The 24714-nt window shown below is 43.1% G+C and overlaps 1 protein-coding gene across 7 annotated transcripts in view; it reads right to left on the bottom strand.

Moving 5' to 3' along the window:
- NFIA (nuclear factor I A) overlaps window positions 1-975 on the bottom strand; it is a 376875-nt gene extending 375900 nt beyond the window's left edge. Inside the window, exon 1 of one of the 7 annotated variants that reach the window (XM_036855624.1) lies at window positions 367-975. In XM_036855624.1, the coding sequence (XP_036711519.1) occupies window positions 367-393 (27 nt within the window). In that variant the 5' untranslated portion in view covers window positions 394-975. The remainder of the gene's footprint in view (window positions 1-366) is intronic. The other 6 variants (XM_036855592.1, XM_036855604.1, XM_036855586.1 and 3 more) reach the window with 6 other exon arrangements.
- Window positions 976-24714: the final 23739 nt, after the last annotated feature.

The raw sequence follows: 24714 nt of genomic DNA, 5'->3' as shown, positions 1-24714 counted from the left end.
TGCGGGGCGTCCGAAAACACCGCCGTTCCGCAGTCAATCGCCCCGATATTAATTAACGCATTAATAAGAGGGCGCCATTAGCCATGTGCCCACACAAATGGCCGTGCAAGAGGAATGCACCCGCATGGAAACAAAGTTACTTTCTTAAAGCTGTATTTCTCCACCACCCCCCCTCCACGAGCATACGCGCGCGCACACACACACACACACACACACACACAGAAACACGCGCAGACATGGGCACACCCCGAGACACATGTCCCGGGCCCTGCTGGAGCGGGGGTCCCCGGCACCCCCGGCCCGGCCCCAGGTCAGCCCCCGCCACTCCGACCCCCACAGCCCCTCCGCATCCAAACAGCTGCTTACCTGGGTGAGACAGAGCGGAGAATACATCACTGCCCGGCGGTGGGGTGTGCGTGTGCGTCTGGGTGTGCGGTTTGGAGGTGTGCGTGAGTGCGGGTGAGAAAGGAGAAAGAGGGAGAGAGGAGGAGAGAGAGAGAAGGGGGGAGAAAAAAAAATCAAGCCTGCTTCTTGCGTTCACATTTCCAACTCGGCTCAACTGCAGCCAGCCAGCGCTATTGCCGCTCCATGAGCTGAACTTTAACCCCGCCTAGAGTTTCCCTACACTCCACTATACATGTCTACTGTACGCGGGCGTTAAAGGCATAGCGCACCCTTTCCAGCTCCCGCGCCCGCCGGCCGGGTGCCCGCGAGCTGCCCGCGCGCCCGCCTCCGCCTCCGCTCTGCACCGCACCGCACGGCCGCCGCCCGCTCGCGCCGCCGCGGGGGGGTGGGGGGGCGGTGTGGGGGAGGGGGCGGCTGCGGCGCCGCGCGGCCAGCCGGGTCCCGAGCCTCCGCGGCCGCTCGCGCTCGCTCCTCTCTCGCTCCCTCGCTCGCTCCCTGGCTCGCTCGCTCGGCTCCCCCCCTCCGCCCCCCCAGTCCCCGCTCAGCGCATTACTGGGTAACGCAGTGAGGAGCAGTTACAGTCTGTACTCCCGGGCAGCTATAGGCTGCCACAGGATGTGCTTAAGCAAACAAAACTACTTTTCCTCGTTCCCATCCCCCAACCCCCGCCGCAGACCTTCGCGGACCTCGGTGGAGGACTTGGGCAACTTTGCCAGGTTGCCCTGCACCCCTCGGTTCGCTGCGTGGGCACGTAGAGAACCGCAGAGAAGGCGGGGAGGGGGGGGCAAATTTGCATGTATGCAAATTTTTTTTTAAATCAGACCTCCTAGGTAACTTTTTTTCCCTTCTGAAATGCGGTACGGCTCAAAGCATTGTAGTCTCTCCAACGAAGCTTTTTGTGGGAATAGATCGTCGGCAGAGGTAATTATGCACAAAATCCTGCAAACTTTGTGCAGCTTCAGTCCTATGGCCTCCAGAAGCGGGGGTGGTGGGGGAAATTTTCACAAGGAAGATTCACCGGATTTGGGGGCTGGGGGGGTGTCTGGAGAAAGGGAGGCGGAGATTAACTAGCATTCTCCCTCCCAGGACTGTGAAACTAGTGGGTTTGAACACAGACGCCATAGAAAAAGTTCTATCACGTTCAGAAACAACAGTGGTTTAGCTATGACATCTTTCTCTTTTTAGGAAGAAAAAAAAAATGTGAAAGGGATGTCCCCTTAGGGAAGGGAGATATTCTGGTCCACAAACACGTGCCCAGAACTGGACACATGCTATCGTTACTGTCCCTGTTCCTGAGACACCTCTGGAAGGGTGCCTTTTAAGAATCCCCTCTTTTTCCCTCCCCCAGGTAATAGTTCTTAAAATGGAAAGGAGCTTCCTGCAATTATTTTAAGTTTGCTAAAGTATTGTTTTGGCAAAAAAGGGGGTGGTTTTTAGGGTTTGGCAAGTTGCCAATAAGCCTGCTTTTCCAGTTTTTTTAACCTCATATTTTCTCTCTAGGCTCTCTTCACTGATGGGAAAGAAAAAAAAAAAGTATACCTCCTTCCTACAAACCCCCATCCCATTTCTTCCTCCTCATCTCCCTCACTCTAGTTTGCAGCCTGCTGCATTTTCTAATCCTTCTCAAGATTCCAAAAGCAAAGACGACTGTATCACGTTGAAAGGCTCTGGCACACAGACAGGGGAATCTGCACCTTGGTAGAGGTTACACAGCTAGAGAGCCTCTGAAAAGAGGAAATTCCTGTAGGAATGCCCACTCAGCATGTGAGGGTGAGGTGACATGTTAAGGCCACTCTCATTCAGACTCTCCCCCACCCCACCCCCCTTTTAAAAGTAAGGAGCAAGAAATATGCTACTGGAGAAAACAAAGTTCTCTGAAATATTCTGCATCTTTCTAACGTGATTTTATGCTTGTTCTCTAGTTACTTTATTGCCAAAATAATTCCTGAATTCTCAAGAGACCATTTTCACACGCCCCCCGCTTCTAAATCTCCTTGGAAAGCTCTCTGATTATTTATTAAGGGGTGAGGGGAAATAATGACTTAAACCTTTAATGAGAGAGACCCGTCTTCCCAAACTACACAACTGCTTTTCCTTGGTTCCTCTTGGATATCAGTAGGGGAGAAACGTCCTAAAAGGCAAGCCGAATAGCAGAGACAACATCCCTGGCCACGAAAACCCTTGCTGGGATCTATAACTTCAACGCGCTCCAAGTTTCCTCGATAGAAGTTTCTGGCTGACGGTTCCAACATGTAACTGAGGCACAGTGAGAAGTTATTGTTCCGAGTGTGTACTCTTGGGAAGCTTTCTTCCAGAGCAGATTAAAATCTTTCTTTTGGTGTGTTAAAAGGTAGACTTCACATCTGCCTCTTCCCAAAACAGCAAAGACGCTGACTTTTAATTGAATCTCAAGAAAAAGGAAAATAATTTTTTAGAAAGGGCTGGCACGTCGCCCTGGTTTTAAAAAAAGGGGGGGGGGTGAAAGTAATTTAATGCTGCTATTTCTACTTTGAAAACTTCTTTTGTTGCAGCAGTGGATGTGCCCGCGATTTCCAGCTTTCTGCGGTTAGCAATATTATCTTAAGTAACTTTTGGCGCCCTTCGTAAGACTTTTGGATATGGGACGATTGTTTGCGCCCTCTAGGCAAGGGCTGGATCCAAGTTCAGCACCAAAGCCCTGCACATCCGCTCCTGTTTTCTCTCCTACCTCCGCCAGCTCCCGCTCCCTCCCCCGCGGGAGGTGGGGGGGTGGGCCGGCGGGGGAAACACTACAAAGCACAGTTCCAACTACAGCCTTTGGAAACAGGACTGCGAAAAATACAGTAGAAGAGTTACAGTTACAGAGAGGCTTCTGGTAACTTTCTCTCCAACAGGCATAAATTTAAACACACAAAGAAACAGATGTTCCTCAAAGGGCAGACTGGGGGTAGAAAACCTTTCCAACCCTCTCCCCTACGTCCCAAGTTGCAAAAGTAAATCCTTGTCCAGAGTTCACAAAGATACTAAGACCCTTGAAAGAGAACAGGGATGGAGGGCGAAGAGAAGAAAGAAAGGACAGTAGAGAGAACAGTATAGGAAACACAGGTGAAGTACAAAAACTAGTTTACTGCAATCATATAAGTGACCCATTGTTAGGAAGGATAAACCCCTTATTGGAAATAACCACTCCAGTCATTTATTTTGCAAGTGCTAGGCGGCTGCCTTGAAATGGGATTGTCTCTGCGCAAAGGAGGCTCCTGTCATGCTCTCTGCTATCCATATTCTCCCTGGCACAGAGCCCAGCCTTGCATTTGCTGTGTTTTATTTGCAGAAATGTTACCTTGCCAGTTTTAGTGAAATCCTCTTAGATATATAAATTATGTCAATAAGGTTTCACTTATATGTACATCTCAAATACCTCTCATTTTGGAGGTTACTTAATAGGAAGATCTTATTAATATGATTTATATTTTAATGTACAAAGCAATGAAGGTAAAATTGGGGTTCGTAAGTGACAACGCCATTTACTATAGTTCCTACCAAGACTAACTTTATTATTAGCATCTTCCAACATTTTTCTTCTCTAGTTTTTTGACCTACAGTCACTTGTGTGCAGATTTTTCTTATATGCATATATTCCTAAATTGAATCATGTTGCTGAACTGAGCATCCAAGTGGATTCTTACATCAGATTTCCAGACCAGATTTGATTAGAAGGCCTAAAGCCTTGGGAAATAGCTCAATGGGAATTTAAGCCAAAGATGGGAAAGAGCCTATATTATTTTCCATTCACTTCCCAACAGAATTAGGTGTCTACACAGCTCAGAGGGAAGGAAGAGATGGATATATTTTAGTCAGAGGCTGCCAGTTACTGTCTCCAAGACAAGCTACCGCAGTTGGTTTCCACTGGATTGGTGTCAAAGACTTGTCCAAGAGGCCAGACTCCAGCTAAGAGTTAGCGAGTCAGCAATCTTCCACACACACCCTCCACAGGGGTTGTTGTGGTAACAAGAAGAAACGTGAACTTGGCCAGTCTCAAGATCCTATTCGCTACTGACCATATATTTAAACAGAATTCAAGAAAAGTCAAGAACAACACTCTTTCTCCCCATCTTCCTTTCAAATGTATAAAACAGCTGTCAGTTCACCTGTGAAACAGTCTCTCTACCTTAAAACTGTTGTTCAGAGTTCAAGAGAGGCTTGCCTATTCCTTCAAAGTACCTGAAAAGCCAAAGCTTCTAAGATAATCAGAGTAAGACGTTTTGCAAGGCTAATTGTGCAATATATTACTTCCCAAAGCTCACTACAGTCCCAGTTTTCAAGCCACACATTTTTAAAAGTTGAACCTCACCTTACACAACCATTAACAACTTCCCTGAATTTACAAATAACAATTCATGCAAAGTTAAAGATTTCTCTAGCAGAATTTTTAAAAACTTTTCCCAAAAGGCGATGAAGAAGGCATACAATTCACGCAAAACAAGACAAAACAAAACCCACGCTGTTTTGGTTTTTTTTTTTTTCTTAAACTCGAAAACTCTTTCCTATTGTGCTTGCTAAATCCGGAAGAGCTTGTAGCTTTGACAGCTTGAACCGCACCATCCCCTTCAGAGCCGCAGAGAACTTCAGATCTTCTCTGCCCGGCCCCCTCTGGCTGTTGCGAGCCATTGTACACCCAAGCTTGGATATGATTGGATAAAGCTCTTGTCAATCTCCCATGTTGTCCCATTGATTAGAGGATCGAATCGTCAATTACTCTCCGGGTCCAGACATTTCTTTTCGGGTTAGGTTGACTGCTGAGGCCAGACGTCTTTTTACAGAACAGAGCACGTACAGGATTTTTTTCCCCCTTTCTGGAACCGAGCAAGCGCTAGGAGGAAAAAAATCTGTCAAGCTCAGCAATTTTTTCAAATCTCGGGGAGAAAAAAAAAAAAGGAAACCCGGTCCCTGATGCACATAGCAAAAAAGAAAAAAAAAAAAAAAAGCCATCCACAAAGCTACATCTTTAAAACAAAACCATTACAATAGACATTTACCCAGCAGTCACTTCAATGCATATGCAAGCTAGAGAAATTTTAAAGTCTTAGCCATTAAACAAAATCATTCTACCATTATTGTTGTTTATAAAACATATATCGTATAAACGCAAAATAGAAAGTTTAAAGATGTACCACGTACCACTGCAATGTAAAAAGAGTACGTGAGAAACTTTAAAATGTTCAGACGAATTGCTTCATATGTTGTCCCCCTATTTTTTTTTTTTTTTTGCATGAGAAAAGATATCTAAATAAACTTGGAACCGTTGAAAACCCGGAAGAGATTTTTTTTAAGCTGTTGGCCAATTGCAGGCTTCTTGGAGATTTTTTTTTTTACTCCAAATCAGGAGGCTTTTGCAATTGCAACGCGCGCTCTCTGCCTCTCTCACTGTCTCTCTCTCCTCTTTTGAAAGCGATCCAACCCCGGCTGGCTGGTTCTCAGATTCTCTCTGGTTTTGCCTTGTGTGCTTTGGATTGTACGAGACTTTGCAGAAGTTGCCATCGATTCGCAGTCCCTCTCTCCCGTCCCTACTCCCTTGTTTATTTCCGCAATCGCTGCAATTTGCATAGTAACCACGCAAGAGGCGCCGGCGGCTGCCTGCGGAGGGGGCCGGGAGGGGGCAGGGAAAAGGCCTTGCCCCCTTCTCCCTTCCTCCTGTCGCTCTCCCCGCCAGTCTCCTCCTCCCCCACGGCGTGTGGCCAATAGGAGCCCCGGCATTTAGCGCAAGCTCCGGTCGGGACACCGTTCGGAAGAAAAGCCCCTGTGTTACTAGGCCCCGCTCTCAGGATGGTGTTTTTGGCGCAGTAGGAGTTCCCCCGCTTGCGGACCTGGCAGCCGGTACTAGGGAGATGTGAGGATATAGTACCTTTGCCTGCGGTTGTGCGGGTTTTGCACGTTTTAATCAAGTCTGCACACCTGCTTTCTCGGTTTCTTTTTCCACAACCTCTCGTGAGTTATTAGGCTAGTTCATGATGGTTAGTGAGAGATTTAACCTTTATTTGCACTGGTGTAGACCAAGAGTTAAAGATCCTCTTTGGTTCATTAAATCAAGAGAGTGCAAAATGTCACAGAGAACTCGCAGTGAAATAAAGCTTCTGCTCCAGGTTCAGAAAGGAAAAAGCATTGACTCTGCTCTCTGCAGATGGCTGAACATAAAATTGTTAGGTGCACTCCCTCAAGAATGAAGCTCTTCCTTTAAAGCAGGAGATGCAGTGAAATTCTAACTTAATTGCAATTGTCTGATTTGTCAATGTCCTTACAAAATCTGGGTTTCACAAAGTTTAATGCACCCCTCTACCTCCCATCCTCCCAAAAGAAGAGCTGTAAGAATTTCGACATTTAAAGGAGGGGGGTTAAAACACAATTATTGGAATATTAAGTCCTTCATCTCACTGATTCAACTTATTAATCCAGACTCTTTAAGATCATGTAATCAGGATATCTCAATGTCAACCTTTCATGTGTTTATTTTAAACAATAAACTAGCCATTGATGCAGTGGTGGTGTGGGGAGAGTGTCCCTTTAATTGGAAAGCTTCACAAGCGGGCTATTGCGTTTTTTTAAAATGCGTTTGCTTTATATCAGTTAAGTAGCTTAGGACGTTTTGCTGAATAACTGAGTTGCGTGAAAATGTGTGCTTAGCTCACTTGATAAAAATTATCCAATAAGAAGTCAAGAGGAATAGGAAGCAACCTGGCAGTTGTCTGATTTTCTTCACTGTCCTTGGTGAAGGTACCTAATTAATTAATAACAGGACCTTGCACAGTTAAATTAGAGGTTAGAGAAACCTCCTATTTTATTTTGAACCACATTTTTGGCTGTAGGCTTGCACTTTACAACTAGCTAACTGATGCAGCATTACTGGGAGGTTTAGTACTGTGGCTGCCCTTGGTGTTAAGCAAGCTTGGCTGTTCTGGTCTGCCGCTGATAGATTCAGATATTGCCTGGCTCTAGAAAGTCTGTGGCATTTTAATCCTGGCCTCCTCCACTGAGCATACATTTCCACTTGGCATACTACTTTCACCCTAGAAATACACTTGATGAGATGTAGTGGCTTAAGTAAAAAGAAAAAATAATTTTTTAAGTAACCAAAAAAGTTCTAAGCCTAGTTCAGCTGGTGCTAGGGCTGTGTGATCTTGAGATGGTTACATAACACCTGTAAAATAGGACATCGACCTATTGTGAGAATGGAGGTCTGTTTGGTCAAGAGCTGAGAGCCTTTGAAATGCACAAGAGGTATCACCTTGTATTGCATTGCTCTGTAGAGGCCATGGTCTGAATAATTCCCAATGCTAAGCAAGCCAGGCCTTGTCAGTAAGTGGTAACAGTGAGTTTTGTGTACAATGTCTGTAGTTCATTAACTTAGTCTAATGTGGTAGGTTAGTACAATTTCCAAAGTGACCTTTTATATCTCCATCTAGTTAACAACATAGTATAGGCTTTGGAGTCCAACTTAGGTGTTAATGTTGGTCCTATTATGTGACTCCAGGCAAATTATTTAACCTCTGTAAGCTTTAGATTCCTCATCTGAAAAATGGACATATTCAGAACATTTGTAAATTACCTAGTACATTATGTGTGGTCAATATACGGTAGCTCTAATAATAATATTATTACTGTTCAATATGTACCATGTTCTAGGTACATTGAATGTGCTAGCTGGGGATACAGAGAATAAGACATTATCCCTGCCTCTAAGAAGCTTTCAGTCCAATGGCAGAGACAAGACATAAAGGTAAATAACAATGTAATGTAATAAGTGCTATGTCCAACTTAGATATACATAAAGGGCAGTGGGAACACAGATGACTGATTTTGCCTGGATGTACAGATAAAAAGCTAAAAAAAGGAAATGACATTTGTGTTGGGCCAAGAGTATGAATTTGTCACGTGAACAATCGAGGGGCAGGGCACTGCTGTCCAGGAAAGCACGGAGATGTCAGTGTATGCAATGGGCCAGAGAATGGGGATGGGTTCGATTGTGGCTCATTGCTCTAGCTACTGTTAGCTTGTGTTACAGTAACTAGAGATGTAGTTAGAAAGGCAGACTGAGGCAAGATGGTGGAGAACCTTGCGAGCCATTTAAACTTTTGCTTGAGGGACCGGGGAGGCATGAAAGGTATTTAATCAAAAGATAGACAAGGTAAGATTTGCAAATTAGAAAGATCATACTAGCAATGGAGGCAAAGAGACCAGTTAGAAAAAGGTGAGAGAAGATAAAGTCTTGAACTATATAGCACAGCAGGAATGAATGAGCAAGAGAGAGAAAGGGAGGGAAGAGTAGAGGGTAGGAGAGAGGTGAGGAAGCAAGGGAGACACGCCATTGACATTCACTTTAGGGACTTTGATCAACAGGGACAACTTAAGAGTGCCATTTTTCCAGACTCTCCCCAAAGTCCAAATATCCACCCGATGTATAATAAGACCTATTAGTGAAAGAGGCTCTCCTTACCCCACAAATTGCCACTTCTATATCCTTAAACCTACCAATATTAAATAATTTTAAAATAAAACAGTAACCATAACGATAGCTCACATAGCTTGACTGTTTACTCTCTATTATCTCTTCCCACACCCTGAATTTGTGTTCCAGTAACTTCAGCCCCACTGAAAATCAGCTGCACATCGAATAGGGTGATTTTGAGTCGTCACCCCCATTGAGAGCCTCATGTTTCCACATAGGCCTGCTTTATGCCTTGAAAATAGTAGGCTCTTCCAGGAATTCTGCTTTGTTGACCCAAATAAAAACTTAATCCTCTTGCAGGGCATTGATATGGAGACTAGAACATCAGAGTCTTACAGAATTAGAAACATAATTCAGAATTGCAATATTTTTCTCATAATAAATTTAAATTTCCAAACTAAGTTGAATGTTGAACACACAGATATATTTCACATTTTCTTGATTTGCTTGGTAAATCCTAGATCATCCAAAGTACTTTTTAGGCTAAGTAATCAACACTGGCGTTTAGAGATCTAACGTGGCAATATAAAGGATAAATACTAGAAGCAAATTTAAATGTAGGATTTGATGAGGCTTCCAAATAAGCAAGTTGTGGCAGACTATTGTCTCCCCTAAATCTGTTCTCTATTTTTGGAGACATAGATGAACAGTTTAGAGCCTATATTTCCCAGCCTTCCTTGCAGATAGGCATGACACATGATTAAGTTCTTCTCAATAGAATGGGAGCAGAATTTCTGAGTCCAAGCTCCATGTCACTTGTTTAAAAGAAATTTGTTGTCAATTTTTGGCCTAAGGACCGCAGTGAGGCCATGTTAGAGACTGAACTTCAGTGACAAAGACCAGGACAATGCCCTAGGAGACAAGAGAGCAGCAAGGTAGGAGAACCTGTGTCCCTAAACGACCTCACGGAGCAAAGCTGCTCCTCCAGCCTAGATCATATTTAAACCGTTGTGTTCTGAGGTCTCTGATATAGCAGCCTAGCCGCTACTATAACTAACAGTCAAGATTATAAAATAGTCTCATGATACCTTTGGATTTCTCTCTAAAATGTTATGGTTTTTCCCCAACTTGGTACAGATCACATTTGGTTTTATTATCACCCTCCTTTTCCAGACTCTCCTCCTGCCTCAATTCTCTCTGATACCCCCTCGTCCCATCCACGCTAAATGACTCACTTCTCTCATCACTTTCTGAACACACCATACATGTTAATTCATCTCTTCCCTTGTTTGTGTGCTTTTTTTTTTCTGTCCAGAAATCCCTAAAAAATGGGTTCCACTCATTTTTTTGTCGAGAACCAAATGCTACTTCCCAACTCCCCTGGCAGAATCCATCAGTCCCTCCTGCATGTTCGATCATGTCTTATACTCACCTCTAGGACAGCTCTCTACACATTGTATATAGTTATTTATTTGTCCATTTGTCTGCTAGACTATGAGCTCCTTGAAAGTGTGATGACTTCATTCATCCTTGTATAACTACAAGCAAAGTGCCACAGTAGATCCTCAATAAATGTTGGGCAAATTCACATGTGAATGAATAGATGAACAAACTGTTAGCTTTCCAGCCTTGTAGTCTGATGAAATACAGGGTCAGGAGTGTGGCTCATGCAAGATGTGGCATTATTACCAGGTGGAAATTTTAAGTAGCAAAATAGTAGGACATTGAGTTTGTCACAGGCCTTCCACATATGTTCTCACCTTTACCTTTCCTTCTGGATAGGTCAGCCATTGTCATTCTCACCACACAATCGAGGAAACTAAGGCTCAGGAAACTGTAGGGGTTACTCAAGGTCATTCATATAGTGAGTGGTTGAATAGAATTCAATTTGTTTAGCATTCCTCCCCAAAGCTCTAGCTATGATGTGTCTGACTTGGGAAAAAGTTCAGGCTTCAATTTTTTTAAGTACTGTTTTAACAGTTAGTGGGCTCTAATTATAATCAAAGGCAAACACATGGACCCATCCTTTTTTTAAAAAAAACAAACAGCTTTATTGAGGTATAATTGATATACAAAGAACTGCACATATTTAATGTATACATTTTGATGAGTTTGGACATATACCAACACCCATGGTACCATCACCACAATCAAGGTAATAGATATATCCAGCACCTCCCAGAGTTTCCTTGTTCTCCCACCCCACTTTTGTTTGTGGTAAGAACATTTAACTTGAGGTCTATCCTCTTAAATCTTGAAGGGCACAGTACTGTATTGCTAACTCTAGGCACTATATTGTACAGCAGATTTCTAGAACTTATTCATCAAGCAGAGCTGATGAATAACGTTGAATAACAACTCCCCATTTCCCCCACCCCCAGACCCATCCTTCTTATCTTAGACACACACCATAATAAACTAGAAATTCCTCAAGACCAAAGACGATGGTGCACAACTGAGCTGCTAGGACAACCAGAGAGAGGAAATCTGTATCATGACTAAAGTGAAGGTAGCAAAGTACGAGTTCCCAATTCACAGAAGAAGAGCTGAAAGGGACCTCAGAAGTCTCCAACCACCACATTTTACAGATGATAAAACCGAAACTAGTAGAGTGAAGTAGCTAGCTCATGGCCACACAGCTGGTAAAGAATTAATCCCCAGTTCAGTGCCAGTTTCATTACATCATGCAAGGGATATTTTGCAGGAATGGGAAAGGAGTGAATAACTATCTCTAGTATCAAAGTTGAAAAGAGGCCTGGGAAAGTGAAGAAATACTGTTTGTGAATCTGATAAGAGAAAGAAAACGGTTAATTATCTAAATTGAAGGGACAGCTATAAAATCCAGGCAGGTACCTGAAAGATTTACCTCTACGTGCTCAGACAGTTCAAGGATAATTTTGAGGAAAAACAAATGAGGGCGGGGGTGAGAGCAGCAACTGCAACTTGGTGTGAAGAGCTGTGAGGGATCTGGTTCTCTAGTCTCTGCTCTTTGTGGCCTCCGGCAGTTCAACCTCTCCCTCTGGCTTCCTTCTCTGTAAAATGTGAATATCATCAGCCTCGCTTACATCATGAAGTTTTGTGAGGATTCAATGAAATCATGAATGCGAAACTGTACAACAATTTAGGTTTCTATTCTGTGAAGGCCTATACAACCAACAGTTATTTATCATCTAGCACAGAATCAAGAACGTGGATATTTAGTTGGTCGTATTTATCCTGCCTCTACTCAAAAATGTTTTGGAGGGCTTCCCTGGTGGCACAGTGGTTGAGAATCTGCCTGCCAGTGCAGGGGACACGGGTTCGAGCCCTGGTCTGGGAAGATCCCACATGCCACGGAGCAACTGGGCCCGTGAGCCACAACTACTGAGCCTGCGCGTCTGGAGCCTGTGCCCCGCAACGAGAGGCCGCGATAGTGAGAGGCCCGCGCACCGCGATGAAGAGTGGCTCCTGCTTGCCACAACTAGAGAAAGCCCTCGCACAGAAACGAAGACCCAACACAGCCATAAATAAATAAATAAATATTAAAAAAAAAAAAAGAAACCTCAAATTAAAAGAAAAAAATGTTTTGGAGTGGGGATGTGTGTGTTTGTATATATGTATCTGTGTCTATTTATCTCTATCTGTCTAATTATAGCTATACACATACAGACACATACCAGTCATATATATGTCATATAGTCACATATATATCATGTATATACATATATGTGTGTGTATATACATATACACATATGTATATATGCATACACATATATATATGAGAGAGAGAGAGACTATTAAGATAGAAATAAGATAAAATCAAGGCCAAGGTTAGTGTCCAAAATACATGCAATGAGATCCTATGTACTTTTCTAGAGTTGGCTTGCAACTTTGACTTTGAGTTTACTTCTAATCAACTTAAAAAAGGAAAGGTAGGGACTTCCCTGGTGGAGCAGTGGTTAAGAACCCGCCTGCCAATGCAGGGGACACGGGTTCAAGCCCTAGTCAGGGAGGAGCCCACATGCCGTGGAGCAACTAAGCCCATGCGCCACAGGTACTGAGCCTGCGCTCTAGAGCCTGCGAGCCACAACTCCTGAGCCCCTGTGCTGCAACTACTGAAACCCACGCTCCTGGAACCCGTGCTCCACAACAAGAGAAGCCACCTCAATGAGAAGCCCGTGCACCTCAATGAAGAGTAGCCCCGGCTCGCTACAACTAGAGAAGCCCGCACGCAGGAATGAAGACCCCCCAACGCAGCCAAAAATAAATAAATAAATTTATTTTTTAAAAAAAAGGAAAGGTAAAAACATATGAAATATACAATATTCATATGATTATAAAATGCAAACTCAAGAAGGGTTGTTCAAAAGCAACACAGACATTCTGAGGTCTGCAAAGTTGTAATACATAACCTTTCACCGCCACCATCACTACTGCTGCCATACATACACACAGACACGGGTTGTCCTGCAGAGGACAAGCTTCACGATGAGGCATGGAAACATGTACTCAATCGCTGGATGAGATTCCGGCCAGCGTAAGGACAGAGGAGGTAGGAAGGATGGCATCTTCTAAAGTGACTAATTTAGGAACTCCTCAACTGTAGCTTGAGTGCCCTGGGCTAGTGGTACTAGTACTCCAGATACCGCTAAATTAGAATGTACCTGGTATTGGTTTGACAGCAGTGACTATGGGGCCCAGAACATCAGCAACAAAGAAAGGAGAGAACCAGTTGAGGTTGACCCCTATGGCCCTGGGGTTTTTCACACTCTAATTTTTTTTTTTTTTTTGCTGCATCCCACGCAGTTTGTGGGATCTTAGTTCCCCGACCAGGGATTGAACCTGTGCCCTCAGCAGTGAAAGTGCAGAGTCCTAACCACTGGACTGCCAGGGAATTCCCCACACTCACTCTAATATTCTTAAGATCATATCCCACTCCCCCCAGACTAGTATGGATGGGAAGGAAACAGGAACTGGACAACCCAGTTGGCATGGACACCGAGTTCAGACTCTCATTTCCATCCTCAATCCTTCAGCTCTCCAGCCTCCCTTTCTCTTTCATAAGGTGACTCAAAATGGGATCAGCAAAGGGAACGCCAGCAAAGGAATTTATAGAATTGGGGTTGTTGTTATTGTGTTGGATACACTAGCAGTAACAAGTGCGTAGCTTGCTTCAAAGCCCAGTTAATAGGCTAAGAATCACGATTATGAGTCAACCAAAAACATTACAGAAAAAAAAAAATGTCTATGTGGGTCAGGGTAGGGAGACAGGGCACAATCTGACACTGTACCAGTAGAACCGTTAGGAAAATGGCAATTTTTTTTTAAATTGTGGTAAAATATACATAACATTTACCATTTTAACCATTTTTAAATGTACAGTTCAGTGGCATTAAGTATATTCACATTGTTGTGCAACCCTTAACACTATTCACCTCTAGGATTTTTTTCTTCATCCCAAACTGAAACTCTGTAGCTATTAAAGAGTAACTTCCCATTCCCTTCTCCCCCCAGCCCCTAGCAACCAGCGTTTTACTTTCTGCCTCTATGAACTTGATTACTCTAGGTACCTTATATAAGTAGAATGATTCAGTATTTGCCCTTTTGTGAGTGGCTTATTTCACTTAGCATAATGTCTTCAAAATTCATGTATGTTACTGCATGTGCCAGATTTTCCTCCCTGTTTCAGGCTGAATAATACTCCACTGTAAGTATGTACCACATTTTGTTTATCCATTCATCCATTGATGGAAACTTGGGTTGTTTCCACCTTTTGGCTATTGCGAATAATGCTGCTATGAACATGGGGTATAAATATCTGTTTGAGTCCATGCTTTTGGGTATATAATCAGAAGTAGAATTGCTGAATCATATAGTAATTCTATTTCTAATTTTTTGAGAGGAAATGGCAATTTTTGTTTGGCTTTGGGAAAAAACTGAAAAAACTATTTAATGACATTTCATTAACAGAGTTGCTTTCATGAGTATCAGGAATCTTGGATTCTATTCTCAGTTCTCCTATTAACTGTGTGATCTTTAAAGCCACCTGAATTTTCAGGACCACTCTCAGTTTGCTCATCTGAAAAATGATATCTTTGAACTAGTTGATATCCAAGGTCCTTTGAAATTCTAAAGGTCTCTAATTCTGCATATTCTCTTTGGTATATGAGTTCGTCCTCTCATTTCTTCATTCATTCATTTTGGAAATGCTGTTTGAATGTCAGAGCAGGGTTGTTTTTTTTCCTCAAAGATAAATAAGAGTTATCCAAGGGGAATGGGAATGGGAATGGGGAGGAGGAAGGCTGGGATAGTAGGTGAAAGAAGAAATAAAATGAACTGCAAGCTAGTGGAAGGGCAGGTACCAAGAGGAGGCTGAAGGGGTAAGTATGGGTCAGAACACTCCAGGTCTAGTGACCAACTTTTAAGATTTTAAACTTTATCCTAATATTAATGGGGAGCCATTGAAGGGCTTAAAGAAGGTGGTAACAAGATCAGTTTTTGTTTAGAAAAATCACTTTGACAACAATGTGGAGAACGGATTGCAGGGGTTCAAAACAAGTTAACCTATTCTTTCTCCGCTCCCTTGTCTCATTTTTTCCTTTTGCTTTGAAAGTGGGAAAATTAGTCAAGATGTCCCAGAGCCTAACTTGGAACAAAAGACATTTAGATCAAATTTATTTCATCTTGGTAAATAATACTGTACTGTACTTCTCCTTACACTGAAAAATATTTGGACACCATTTTTCCTAAACTGTGGAAACTATTCACCATGGTTGGGAATGTATTATTGTCTTCAGGTCATTAGTTTGCCAATTAATACTTTAGGACTATGACATTAAAGCAATTTTTAAAGAAGTTCTGATAGGAAATTATTATCCCTTTATCTGCAACGCTAGAAAATTAAATATCACATATTAATATAATACCTTATATTTTATGAGAAAACTTAAGAAAATTCATATTTAATTAAGTGGAGTTTTTCTTTAATTGGGATGCAAATAGTCTAGTTCTGGCTTTATATAATGTTCTTTATATAAATAATGTAGTATTCTAAAATCATAAAAATACACAGTGATGCTGTTTTCCTTTTTTATATACCTCTTATTTTCTTTACTAAGAAAGTTATGAGTTGTGCTGCATCAGCAGATTGTATACCTATGAAAACAACAAGTGATCCTTGAAGACTATTATTTTTAATGGGTGAAGAAAAGGAGTTGGTTTCTATCTTAGATCACACGAATGCAGAACCGAGTTGTTTGGAAAAATACTCTGAGTTTTAGTATGCAAGAATAATGCCTTGCTTTACTGCAGATATTAAGATTCATTCAATCACTCATGCCTTGTTTGGTAAAATAATGCCGAAAAGGGTGGCATTTGCCTTCAATACATTTTGGCAGTTTGGCATAGTTTTTACTTTGTGTTTACCAAGGAAAGAAAACCAGAATGAGAGCAAGGAGAACCAATTATAAAGAGTGCTTTAGTCTGGCGAGGATGCTTGAAATGGCCAGCTTGTAGCAAGCAGGTCCAGGCTGAGAGCCGAAAAATTAAAGTTTGTATGGTACGTGGTATGTTTTTAGTATATTGAAAAAAGAAGTGCTTCTTCAAGAACGAAGCCAAAGAATGGTAAGTGTTTCTGGTTTTAACATTATTCCTATTAGTTTGCTAGTCCTCCCAAGAGCTATAAAGTTGACAATAAATCAAATATATTTTAATTTGTCATGAGATAGCAGATAGAAACAAAATTTTCCCAACTGGTTTTCTGCCAAAGTATTTCTACTAGCCCTATCCACTTCCAAAATTTACACTCACTGTCAAAAATTAAGAAAAAATTGAACTATCAAATAAATGCAAGGCTGGGAAACATTTACTGGATGCTGCAGTAGCCTGGCACTACATTATGTTCTGGGGATGCAGGACAAGTAAGTGGTGATCTGGTCTACAAAGAGGCAAGTGATTCTAGGCAAGGCTGGGTTACTTTATTTGCCAGAAGGCCAGCGCAGAATACCTTCTTCAGGTGAGTTAAAACATATGACACATGACATTGTACCAAATAATAAGGCACACGCTACCTCACTGCTCTCCCTCCAAATCTAGTGCCTTACATTAGTAGGACTAACTTTTGAAAGTCTCTATTTGAACATCAGATTGTAGTAAATCCTACATTCTTATGTGGAGGTATAATATTTGAGTAAATCCTGAAAATATAATATGTGTGATACTTGCTTCAAAATGTGTTAAAAATACAATGATTCATGTTCAGTTTAGTTTCTCAAAGTCAAAATTTGAGAATACAATTGAATTTTATATTACAGATAATTGAAAGAAAGACTCATTGCAATATCAATATCGGTGCTAGTTAAAATACGACTTGAATTTTTGGGGCGGCATGTAGCATGACCAGGAAAGAGTTTTTCTCAGTGGATAATTACAGTGATACAGACACCTGTTATTTCCCAATCTAAGTCTTAATTGGAAAGGCTTATAAAACTCATCTTCCTTGTTCTTTTTCTTTTGTAAATGTGAATGTAAATAATGACTCAAACACATAATTTTACAAGTGTCTGTATTGTTTTGATATTGTTACTTGATCACTCTAGTTGTCTCAATTTGCTCACGTCCTTTGCTTTAATTTTTCTAAAAAATGTATTATATAACATTACTTACTATTAGTCTTAATGAATTGCTAGGTACAATAGTAATAGACTCCCATGGACTGTGGATAAAATAATTGAATTAACTTTGAAATCAAAAAACCTTTCTGTTTTCACAATTTGTTATATGAAAGTTTAACACAACAATCCTAAATTGAAAGCTAAAAAGCACCTCACTGATAGAGCAATCCCACAATCCCAATATGAGATAATCTGTAGTTTTTCACTATCAGAAATAGTTACTTTGAAAATAAAAACATGATCTATTAACTAAGAAAATACCATAACTAATGCTAATAGTGTTCAGATATTTACTATTATCATCAAAGGAAATGCCCGTTCACATTAGTTCTAAAGCAGCAACACATTAAGAATTTTACTAAACTTTTCCTATAGCAAGAAAGCTTAGTTTGTGATTTTTTTCCCCTTAAAAAAAAAAAAAAACTTTGATACCACAAAATTTTTAAAAAGCTAACTCTCCTGCCTGAATAGGGTCTCTGTAAATGACAAATCATGGTTATACAGAAGATATCACAAAAAAGTATTAATTCAGATAAACTTTAGGGAAACATTTCCTAAGTTTACAGCCTAATGGCCAACAAAGAGTTCTTTATTTTTTATTTTTCATATGTCCATGTGTGAACTAATACATTTTGGTATATCACTTTTATAGTTATACATCAGATTCATGCCCAACTCCGAGGTCCTGGAATCCGGGTCTCTCAGAAAAAATGAGTGGAAGAGTTGCTGCCTGGGAGAGTGTGGGCTTCCTCTGAGTTGCTAGGCCGCCTTTCTGTGGACCTAGATGTATAACTTACTTTCATTTGTCTCTAAAGACTGAATTAAAACACTCATTTATCTCCAAGTCATTATAACGTGTAAATTGTGCACTGTCTACACATCACGGGCTGTGAAACAGCAGCCTGAACACATGACAGACTCAGTATGTCTGAAATGGTGGAGCAAAACGGTGGTTGGTTTTGAATTCATTTGCACTCATTTTTACTACTTGAGACACGCTCATTAAAAAGCTGTATTTCAGCTCCCATTTAACTGAGCTGGATTTTCACAGCACTGCTGCCTCTGGCTTTTTAGTTTGCCTTGAACAGGAGTTATTCTTCCAAGTCATGGACAATTCAGGCAGACTTTTTCAGGTAAAGCCAAGTCGTCAGCTTGGCCTTTTCCTTCCACCCTGCTCCTGGGACCTACAGGTTGGGATTGCAGCTAAAGATGGGAACTGCAGATCCTAGGTGGGAGGGTTGAATCACGCTCACTTTCTTCAGGGCAGCTGCTCACTGGCAAGCTGCTCTGCACTTAAACCCTTTAAAGCTACCAACAAACTTTGGGAAAGTTACATCACCGTAAACAAAAACAGTTGCTTAAATTATTATTATGCAACACTGTGTCATTACACATAGACACTGCAATTATCTTCCCAATTTGGCAGATACCACCGTAGCTTTGCAGGCAGCTTCAGGAGACGTAAAAATCTGGGATAAATAATGTCAGTGCCACCTTCACGAATGGAAAAGGTTTCCTACCCTCTGGAAAGATACTCAGGTTTTCTCCTGCAAACAAAGTGGGACGCAGAAGCCGCCTCCCAAATCTTTGGAATCCCACATTTTAAATGTAAATGATTAGTCTGGTAGGATCCATATGCTCGGCTGTAGAGAAGAGCAATACAGTCACGAACACGTGAAAGTGAAATTCTCAATGTGCTTTTTAAAAACTCGAAGGCATCAATACACATCTGGTAACTAATTTGTTAATTAGACAACACCCCCCCCCAAAGGTATAGGTAACCACTGCGCTGTGTCTGCCCCAGGGGATCTCTACAGATCGGGTCCGGAGATTGCCCTCACCCCACCCCCGCCGCTGTTCAACCGCTGCAATGTTGGGTGTTTAAGCAGAAGACAAATCAGACATGCTCCGGACACGTTTTTATTAAAAATTTGAAACCAGGTGAAAAGGATCAGTTTGTAAAAAGGAAGAAAGAAAGAAAAAAAGGTAACTACTTGTCGAAACAAAAGAGCGAGAGTGAGGACAGATGACCCGCACAAGTGCCTAGGACCATTTTTTCTCCCTGGGCTGTCGCAGAGCAGACAGGAGGATGGGGGCGAAGGAGGGAGGAAGAGAGGAAAGAAAGAGGATTTCAAGCATCATCTCCCTGTCTGCAAAGGTCTGGCCTCCCCTGTGCTCGAGAAGCGGTGGTAGCCATTTTCATTTTTTCCCCAAATGTAAAAGGAAAATAGAACAGAAAAGGTATATCTCCCTTCCTGCACCAACAGCTGGGCTCCTCCTTCTAAAGAAAAAGAAGTATTTTAACAATCTCAGGTACAAAACCCAATCCGCTTGCATCCACCGAGGCTTCTGGAATCAACGGATTCGATTTGGCGACCCGCACCGAAGGAGACGCGATCTTGAAAAATCAATCCGCGCTCGCGCCCCCGCGCCGCCACCGCCCCCGCCGCGGCCGTGGCCACAGAATTAGCGGCTCCGAGGGCGTTTTGCCGCAGTGCACGTCCGCCGTAACAGCCGAGCACTCCGGTGAATAATGCCAGTACGGTGAGCAGACGATCAGGCTGATTTATCACACAAAATAATTCACGGCTACAGTCCGGCTCTTGGTCCTGCCACTTTAAATCACAAACGCGCGTCTACACAGTTCTACAGGCGCCCACCCATGCATGGTACACGTGTGTGCGTGTGTGTGCGCGTGTGTGCGCGTGTGTGCCCGCGCGCAGGGCCAAGTGGAATGATTCCAGATTTTTTCATATATAGGAAGGGGGAAAAAAAGAGCAAAAGAGCCAGTCACCCCAACCCCTACCCCCCACCTTTTGCAGCGTGGACAAGTGGCTTGTAAGGCAGCTTGGAGCAAAATAAAGTCTGAACAAAACTAGACTGTGAGACTAGCACGTCGCAGAGTGAAAGTGAGTGACGTTAACGCAGACTCTGTAAAGACTCGGATCACTTGCAGGCAAAACTAAAATTCTCCCCCCTCCTTTTTTTTAATAAAAGAAAGAAAAGAAAATCATTAATTGGGTTCAGATCTAAAATGCTGCTTTGAAAATACACGCACATGTTGAAGACTCTGCGACTGTAATTTCTTGGGTAAACATCTGGTGAAGATATTCCAGGAACACATCTGAAAGGAAGAAAGGGGTAAGACAGCCCCTTCTTTATATATCTTGGGTCAAAAAAGGGTTGTTAAAACTTTTTTAAAAGAGTGTGCTCTCAATGTAAATACCTTTATGAACTCTAAGGATGAATTCAGGTTGGGAGAAGAAGTGAACTGGGAGTGGAGTCCTGGGTCCCACACATTGGGATGGTCTGTAAGCTTGGGCAGGTCTCTTTTTCTATAGCCCTCTTTTGTCATCTGTAAAATCGCAGAGGGTAAATGATATGCTTTCTAAGGTCTTTTTTTGCACTGACAGCATGATTCTAGCTAGGAGGGAATGATGATGGGGGGGTCAGGAGGAGGTCTTAATGTAGAGAGAAAAAGAGGTCACATTCTTCAGGTGGCATCTGTTTAAACTGGTGGTGATAAAAGTGATGAATCCAGTATGCCTGCGTCCTTAACAATAAAGATTGTGTCTATATTAAGAGCTGCTATTGTCCCAGCTCTGAAGTATGTATAGCATACAATGAATGCTCTTTGAGAATGACAATGTAATCTTGTAATTATATTTTGGGGGGTAGAGACTATTTTCAAGGATCAGCCAAAAAGATTTTGGGATTGGAACAATCTTCAATATTCTTGTTTATAATCTGTTTCTGAAATGCATTAAATTACTTGGATAATTCAGAGAAAATAAGTTTTTAGTAGGTAAGAGTTCTTCTGTGCCAGATTGGCTGTCAAGATTGACTGAATTAAGGGGACTAATTACTCCCTGTCTACTTTTTTCAGAAAGCAACTCCAAGGGTCGCAGGCAGAGACCACTCTTTGACACTCCTCTTATCTGTGTAGTAACTGGTCAGGAGTGTGGGTGCTAGAACCAAACCACTAACTAATTTTGACATGCACTAGCTGAGTAATCGTAGCCAAATTATTTAGTTTAGTTGTGCCTCAGTTTCCCACATTTATAAAATAGGGATTATAATAGCAACTAATTCGTAGTGCTGTTGTCAGGATAAATGAGTTATCATATTAAAGTGCTTGGAACAGAGCATGGCACATGTAACCAACAGCTCAATAAATGTTAGAGGTTATTATTACTCCATTGTAAACACAGGGAAAGCAAGGTCAGATATAATAGAGGGATCTTTGATCTGCTCCTGGATTTCAACTAAGGCCTCTAAGCACTTTATTTTATCGGGCTTTTATGATGTCAGCTTAAAGCAAGGAGCTCAGCAGTCTTTATTATTATTAAGAATAGGCCAGAACATTCTCTACCAAAACTCCATTCCCATACATTCAATAGTTGTGAAGCTGGAGAATTCTCCACTTGACCAGATCAATGCAAATGTGAAGCATTGGGTCTGTATGTTGAGTGCATACTTATTAATGTGTGTCTTGACTGTCCAGGTGGTAGGAAGCCAAGGTTTTCTTTGGAGAGAAGTTTCCAAGCCATCAGTTCCTGCCTGTTCCTGTTGTGATACTTTCTTTCCTACACAATGTGTTACCTCAGGCCTAATCTCTGTCATTGAATTATGGAGTCAAAACAATCACAAATCTCTGGCGTGCTCCCTTTGTGTCATTTATTAGTTTAAAGGGGAAAAGCAACATCCTGACTCTTTCTCCTCTCTTAATGACCCCCAGAGTGCAGACTTGAACCAGGCTTTAGGAAGGGTCACAGGCAAGGAATGCTTAAGGGAGCAATCCCGATAGTGTTTGCAATTTGGGATTGGAGGCGAGCTGCAGTTAAGCTTTTTAGAGGAAGTGGAGATTAGGTGTTTCCAGAACTGGCAGGCTTAGGTCACTGCAGGTTGGAAAGTAAGGTCCCACCTCTTTCCTCCTACGGCACCTGAAGCCCCAGGTGCACTAACTGTTCTACCAGGGGCTGGTAAAGAGACCGCCCCATCCAGGGCTGGCAGACCTGGGGCGCCCGGGGTGATGTCCAACCCCAAGTTGAGGGGGCTGCAGGCACCAGGTTAAGTTCTCCGTTAGCCAGACAACGTCTTGCTGAAAGCGCAGGAAGAAAAGTTGTGTTCCAAGCGCTAGCGTGAGCGCTCGACTCCACTTTGTCAATCTGATTAACACAATCTCCTAAATAAATAAATCAATAGAAGAGGGTGAGCTGTCTTTCACAACACCTGCTTGCTTTCCTCCTTTTCGCTCGTGGGGACTCCCACCCTCTCCATCATGCACACACTCCCTCTAAAGAGGCGCTGTAAGGTGCCGAAAGGAAACCGAAGGTACCTATATACTTCAAAAAATTTCCGGAGCCAAAGGTGGGAACCCCGGCGAGTTTCATTCCTCCGCGCCCGCAGCAACCTGGCACCCAGAAGCCGCGGGCACCTGGCCTCGCAGAGCTTTCGGAGACCTCCAAGGAGTCCCCGCGGGGACGGTCCCCAGTGGCCCGCGGACTTTCCAAGCTGCAGAGGTACTGGGGGAATTTGAGAATAAATAAACTCAATTCTACCCTCCATCATCACCGACCCGGACGATAGGTCGCGGATCCCCCGCTCCAGGCCCTGAGAGGGGGTGGGGGCGAGGGCGGGTGGAGGAACCGAGCGGGACTCGCAGGAACTGCCCGACAAGGTCACGACCGCGAGGCTGCCGACCGAGGCGCGCAGTGGCCGGGCGCCGCCCTCTGGCCCTGGGGCTGACCCCGCGCTGCTCGGGTCTCGGCCACCGTCCCGACACATCCCTAGGGGAAGGAGGGGGGCGACGCCGCAGAACCGACCCTTACTTTTGAGGTGGAAGCTGAAACCCGCGGGGCTCCCTGGCGAGGTGTCCTGGAAGGCAGATCGGATGCCCAGCACAACCGAACTTTAGAAGGGGCTCTCTGCTCTGCCACCCCCTTCCTAGTGGCGACCTGTGAGAGACTTTCGTCCCCTCCCCTCCGCGTCTTCATACCCGGGGAACTTGGCCCAGACAACCTAGTTTTCCATATTAATTGGTGGTTCTACCAACTCAGCAGCCTCTTCTCTCAGACGGACTTCTAGGATGTCTTGTAAAGAAGGGAACAAGTTCAATGCTTTTCCCCCCGCTTTCCGAGGGAGTATTGTGTGAATTTAAAATCTTCTAGGTGTTAAAAACCAGACCAAACAATAAAACCAAAAACAAAACATGCTGCCTTCACGTGAGTGGATATGGAGTCAATTCAAGACTTCCTTGAGCCAGCCTTTGCTCAGATAGTAAAGTTCCTGAATCCTTCAGGAAAACAGAGCCCCTTTCACGCACTTCTGGAGGGGGACTTAGTAAGACTGCAATATATTACCATGTTTAAAACGTTCCGCAGAGGCAAGGTTTCCTAAAAGCGACTTGCCAGCGATGCATGGAAAAGCAAATCCGCTTACAGAGAGGGGCCGCTGAAGAGGAAGGGGGGGAGGCAGGACCCAGCCTCAATTAAAAACCGCAGTTTCCAACGCTTGAACCACAGTACTGATATTGTGGGACTGGTGGGATGTCGTGACTTTCCCTGGAGCTGACAGGTTGCAGATCTCTGGGGCTCTTTTTCACTGCTTGCTGGAAGTCCCCAGCTTCTTCAAGGTAGCCCTTCCTAACACCCAGAATTAAGCTCCCCTTTTGTGTTTTGTGGGCATGTATTTGGACTCTGCATTAAGCCTTGCTCCTTACACACTTGGGGTGGATAAGCTCTTGTCCTTTAGCTGGCAGTGTGTGCACCCAGGGTGGGAATGAGGGTGCCAATGCAGATGAAGATGTGTGTTTGTGCCAGTTTGTTGTCTGACCCCCTGCCCCACTGCTAAGGAATGGGCTCTAACACAGCCCTCATCTCCAGAAACACTCCTTGCAGTTTCTTTCTGGGAGCAAACACCCCCTAAATTATTTAGCAATCCAGGTTTGTGTGTTTTGTATAATGAACTCAGGAGAAAAGTTGCAGAGCTTGCTAGTTGTGTGATTTCTCAGGTCAAGAGTGCTTGCAAAGGTCTTAGATCCCATAACTCTGAGGGTGAAATCACCAAGAGTGTTTTGCCCAGAAAGTATAGCCTTCCAGCTTCATGAGACTAGGACTGCTTTCTGTAAACCTCAAATCATTCAAACAACAGCATAACAAGTCTCAATTACCCCCCTTCACAAACACAAACGCACCCCCAAGTATTTCTGGTCCTCTGTGGTTACCGCATTGTTTTGTA

This window comes from Balaenoptera musculus, chromosome 1 (assembly GCF_009873245.2).
Source record: "Balaenoptera musculus isolate JJ_BM4_2016_0621 chromosome 1, mBalMus1.pri.v3, whole genome shotgun sequence".
In the NCBI taxonomy this organism is placed as follows: domain Eukaryota; kingdom Metazoa; phylum Chordata; class Mammalia; order Artiodactyla; family Balaenopteridae; genus Balaenoptera; species Balaenoptera musculus.
The sequence above is the reverse complement of the archived record's forward strand: the minus strand, read 5'-3'. Positions and strand labels throughout refer to the sequence as shown.